This window comes from Malus domestica, chromosome 10 (assembly GCF_042453785.1).
Source record: "Malus domestica chromosome 10, GDT2T_hap1".
NCBI classification, from domain to species: domain Eukaryota; kingdom Viridiplantae; phylum Streptophyta; class Magnoliopsida; order Rosales; family Rosaceae; genus Malus; species Malus domestica.
In genome coordinates, this window is record NC_091670.1 from 24,879,988 (window position 1) to 24,885,781 (window position 5,794).

The 5,794-nt window shown below is 38.8% G+C and overlaps 1 protein-coding gene across 1 annotated transcript; it reads right to left on the minus strand.

Moving 5' to 3' along the window:
- Positions 1-366: 366 nt before the first annotated feature.
- LOC103429332 (disease resistance-like protein DSC1) lies at positions 367-5,140 on the minus strand. The gene is made up of 4 exons (XM_017330649.3): positions 4,447-5,140; positions 3,219-4,317; positions 2,722-3,015; positions 367-2,631 (listed from the first exon to the last, which is right to left on the minus strand). Exons 1-4 carry the CDS (start codon positions 5,022-5,024, stop codon positions 433-435), a joined length of 4,170 nt encoding a protein of 1,389 aa, XP_017186138.3. The 5' UTR covers positions 5,025-5,140; the 3' UTR covers positions 367-432.
- Positions 5,141-5,794: the final 654 nt, after the last annotated feature.

Genomic DNA, 5,794 nt, shown 5'->3' on the forward strand with positions numbered 1-5,794 from the left:
GCCACTGGATTGGATGGCTTGAGTCATCATCGGATGTCGACCATCACATGGCCAATCCAGTGTCTTCCGGATACCGGAATTGGGGCATGTCAGGGCCATTCATATATATTTTTCTCATGGCAGTTGAGCTATAAAACTATTCGAGTATTTCTCTTTTTTCGAATGTTCACTTCCAGTAACATGATGGCTTCATAGTAATCTTAACTTGCATTTGCTTCAGGTGCATGCCTAGGCATAAACCTCTACTCTAAGGCTTTAGGCAAAAAAGGCTACATCTCCCAAAGGTATAGACAAATTCAATAATTTGATGCGACATTCGGGACAAAAAAACAAAAAAAAAAAAAAAAAAAAAAAACCCTTAAAAAGTGAAAGATAATAAAAAAGTTTATATCTCAACTCAATGACTAAGCGAGCCTACTGTTCATCAACCGTTCATTGATATTTATAATTGTACAAAGCTAATAGTAATCCGTGTAGGACAAAACTAAAGCCAGGTGATCTCCAGCAACACCAGTCGTGGAAACGCAGAAGACAGCAGTGGTTTACAAAAAAAAGACTAGGCTTCTGACCATCATAACTTTCATTTGCTTCCAGCTGATCATAACTTGATTCACTGGCTAATGACTCGTCATCACTTTCATTTGCTTTGTTCTCGTAACTTGATCCACAAGCTTCCAAATTTTCATCCTGTCTTGTTTCTTCTGGTATTTTTGGTTCCCCTGATACGAAGACATGATCAACTTTGAATTTCTCAGCATCTTCAGCATAAAACGGGCATATACCACACTTTTCCACCTTCGCACTGGGAATGTGTTGTTCGTAAAACTTTGGCAGGTAGAACTCAACAGAGGCCTCATTGGCAAGTTTGTAAACATCAGGGGAGCATTTTTTTGCTACCTCTTCACTTATAAAGGCCTTATTCCACACATACACGAGATGTCGGTCATAACAGTAGCCATTCAATCTCCGAATTGGGATGTAGAATAGAGAAGTGAACAGTTCATGGCTTTCACCCAGTAATTTAACAGTGAAACTAGCTCTTACCCTTAAGTCTCCCTGGCAGTTGGAAACACAAGAAACAATGACAGAGAGAGCAAAACCTGATAAATCTGTTCGAAACCAATCTGGAGGAAGCTTGATATGAACTGAAGATCCCTCACTTTGATAGCTGAAGCTGAACCAATTTGGAATTTCTTTTCCAGGACATACAATGCTAACACAAGGGTTCCCATAAGGGTTCTTTAATGGCTCAGTTGCCACTCGCATAATTCTAATATGTGCTTCATCCATTATGTTGCTCCTTGTATTATGATCCAATTTTCGGCAATCAGAAAAATCAAGTTTCCCAAAAGAGTCGTATTTATCCCAACCTTGTATGAGTGCTGTCCATGAACTTGACACTGTACTCAGCGACGTGCATCCTTGTGCTTCAAGATCACATAACACTGGGAGCTCTGGTAATGATTGAAGCCGCTTGCACCCGATTAAGCTTAGTCTATGCAACCGAGAAGCTTGTCTGATGCTTGCAGGTATGCTCCTAATCCTGGTTTCACTCAGAATTAAATCTTGCAATGAGATTGAGCCAACGAGACCATCAGGGATTTCTGATATGCAGGTGCGACGGAGGTCAAGAACTTCCAAAGAGAGCAAACCAACAGAACTGGATGGCAACTCTTGGAGTCCCCGACAGTCACGAAAGCTGAGAGTTTTAAGGTTGGTTAAACTGTAGATACTTCTTGGGACAACATTAAGGTTCTTGCACATATCAAGATCTAATGTTTCAAGCCGAATTAGACTTCCAATAGACGAAGGAAGTTTTTCGAGCGCTGTCCCTTTCAAACTAAGAAAGTTCAGATGTTCCATTGGCTCCAATACTGGTGGGAATTCGTAAAGAGCAGAGCAACCTGTGAGATCAAGTCTCTCAAGAGATTTCAACTTACAAATGCTCCTCGGGATACTTGAAAGCCTTTTGCAATCTCTTAGTTGAATGTTTTTTAGAGCAGGGAGAAATTCGATTGATGAGTGTAGCTCTAGAACAGCCGTTCTACTTAAACTAAGATATTCCAAATACTCCATTGGCTCCAAGATCTCTGGGAAGTTTTCAAGTTTAGAGCAGCTAGAGAGATCGAGTTCCTTGAGATATCTCAACTTACAAATGTTGGTTGGGAGACTCACAAGTCTCTTGCAACCAACCAATGATAATTCACTTATATCCCTGGGAAGCTCAGAAACCTGGCCAAGAGATGTGCAGCCCTGTAGATCAAAACAACCAGAGATTTTCAGCTTACACCTGTTGCTTGGAAGTTTCTTAAGGTCTCTACAATCTGTTATATCCAAGTAAGAAATTTTTTCGTGAGACCAAACTGATTCAGGCAACTCCTGTATACCACTGTGATATAAATCTAAGACTTCAATATTCTCTGGCATCTCTGGAAGATATTTAAGACTTGTGCATCTTGCAAGATCAAGATGAGTAAGCTTGTGGAGATGTTGAAAACACCAAGGAATTTCAACCAAACTTTCACAGCCACAAAGATTTATGTCCACAATTTTTAGACTCCCAGATAGATTTGGAACTTCCGTTAGATATTTAGAGTACTGTAGATTGATCACTTCTAAGTTCACAAGTCTCTGTAACAAAAGTAAAGAAAAATACAGAGTATTAATAAGCAAGACTTTCTACACTGCATTTTTTACCAGAACAAAAATAAGCATATATACCTGGGGTTCATTCCAAAGCTCCTTTACTTGGCTTTCCGGCATATGAAGCTCAACTAGATTTTCAGGAGAAAATTTTGACGGCAAACTTTTGAAAGGATATCCACGCCAGTAAAGATAACGAAGAGAATTGGGAAGGTTTACAGAAGCGGTTAATTTATAGTAAGTGCCAAACTTTTCAGAGCTAACCACAATTAGCATCATTAGGTTAGACATTACTTTGAAGTCTGGACATTTCAATGTTTGCTCTTCAATCTTAAACCAGTTAATCAATATGGCTTGAACAATCGGAGTTCCCTGACAATAAGAGCCAAGTTTAAATGTAAATATATGTACAACAAAATTTAATTATTTTATTGAATATGTAGTAATCTGACGTCTTTATTATAAGTGAGTAAGTGAGGTTTTTTTTGGTGTGTTATCATCTAAAGTTCTCTATTTGCTTTTACTTAAAAAAAGGAAATAAAAAGAACAGGAAATTGAATTCATTTGGCCCTTACCGTATTACTTTTCAGTAGACGATAGACATCATCATCATTGGACAACCTATTACGTTTAGCGGGATCTTCAATACATTGTTCGTGAACAATTGTGCTTCCAATTTCTTGAAGCAAATCATGCATCTCTACGGTTTTCTTTGTTGAATGAATCGATATAAGAGACATATCAATGAGAATTCTAATTCCAGCCCCTGCAAAGAATCCACGAATAGCTAACATTTTTTTTACATGATCCACATGCTTCCCTTTATGAAAACAAGCTATGTCCAAAAATATCTCCTTCTCATTTCTTCCCAATCCATCATAACTTAGTCTCAACACTCTTTGGATATTTTCATTGGGAAATTGTTTCAATTTGTTCAATTCATCTTCCCATTCTTCTTTGCTCTTGCAATTTAGAAATGAGGACCCCAGAAGTACAAGAGCTAAAGGAATGCCTCCAGCATAATCCACCGCCTTTTCTGCCAACTCCTCATAATATGTTCTACAAGTACTATTATTCTTGAAAGCACGCAAACGGAAGAGCTTAAGAGCGTCATCGGGTTTTAATCCCTCAACCTCGTAGATCTTATCCTCTTCAACAGTTTGCCTAAGTGTGCTCCTATCTCTACTCGTGATAATGATTCTACTGCCAGTGCCAAACTGAAGACGATTGCCAACTAAATGTTCCATTTGCATTGAATCACTCACATCGTCAAGGACAATGAGGACCTTTGTACGACTGAGGCTTTCCCTAACAAAAGTTGACCCCATGGATAGACCTTCTTCCTTTAATATCTCTTTAAGAAGTTTATTTTGCAAGCGATACAGTCCATCTGTTTGTTCTGAGTTCTCCCTAACATTTCTAAGAAAACAGCTGGCTTCGAATTTAGAAGAAAGTTTGTGAAATATAGTTTCAGAAAGGGTGGTCTTGCCAATACCACCCATCCCCCAAATTCCTACAATGATGCAAGCGTCTGGTGAATGAATGCATAACAAAGATTCGATTTGCTCAATGCGTCTTTCAATTCCAACCAGACCCTTTAAATCACATGATGATTCACGAATCAATTTGTTCCAAATATCGTCAACCACTTTCTTGACCAAATCGGCTTCTGTCCTGGCAAGTATAATATGATTATGAAGGACAGACAATAGTTAGTAATAAGTATGCCTAAACTAATTTTGTATGAATCAAATGATCACAAGCAGAAGAAAATTTATACAAATTATGGAGTTACTTAATTACCCAGTTTTGTTTGAATTATCAAACCCAGATAGATTGGCTAGAGTTGTCAAAGCAGCCCTCCACTTGTGCACCTTGTCGATACTGTTCTTGAAACGTTTTTCGAGTTGAGCAAACGCAACTGCATAGCTTCCCTGTTGTTTTTGTACATCTGATGGACTGATGTCATAGAAGACGGGTATAACCAGCTGGCCATATGCTTCCTTGCATCTTCGTATATGTACGAGTTCATCCAGACACCATGTGGAAGATGCATAGTTTTGTGAGAATATGATCACCGAAAGCTTAGATTTCTCAATCGCTTTTCGCAGGGAAGGTCCAATTTCTTCTCCCCTCACAAGCCAGTAATCTATGTAGGTTTCGATTTTCTTCCGAAGCAAGGCATCGTGAAGATGGCTGGTAATTCCAAGTCGGGTGTCCTCGCCTCTGAAACTTATAAACACATCATACTTTTCCCGATGAGGAGAGATATCAACATCACCATCAGCGTCAGCAGCGGCAGCAGTGGCAGAAGATGAAGAAGAAGAAGTAAATGTTAATGATCTGCGGCACATAGACAACAGAGTCATGATACACTCCATGTCTCTCGCTGTTCCTCCCAAGGCACAAGCTAATAGCCTGATACAGTTTGTGAGTATAATTAAAAAAGAGAATGAAGTGGAACGAGTGGTTGATTATAGATGAAGGTAACCAATCAAGCAAGAAAAGTTGCAAAACGTTGAAACCTTTAAAGCATTCAAGCCATTCAATGGAAACAATGTCAAGGATTGACTTATCACTAGCTAGTGGCCGAAGAAAGTTGAGATTTCACGATAAAACCAATGGCAATATGGGGAGTAGCTCAATGACTTATAAGCACATGCAAAGTCTCTTGTTTTCCCGACTCACAAATCGGGTGATGTAGAGCACGTGTAGCCATTAGACCTCACACGAAAAACAACATGCTCTAGTACCGTAGAAGATTATGGACTGCAACAGAAAAAGTTGAGAGCACAGTAAAGGACTTAGAGAAGGTAAGTGGCTAAATACCTCGATGGTCTTGAGGGTGAATTATCATTGAATTACATGAGTATAATTGCTTGATTTACAAGTATAATTGCTATATAAGAAACACATAAAATGAATGATTTAATTTTACAAAAAAATCAAGGATCACGGAGAATCTCAGAATTCAGGAAACATATCAATCAATATCATCTATCAATGGCAACATAGTGGTCCCAAAATGACCTTTTCTATGTATATATTGCCAAAAAGTTTCCTAGTGGATGACTTTGACCAATCTACTCTTGCCACGCCCTGGATTTGACCCAAACTAAACTCGAGCATGAGAGCAAAAAGTAACGTGAAG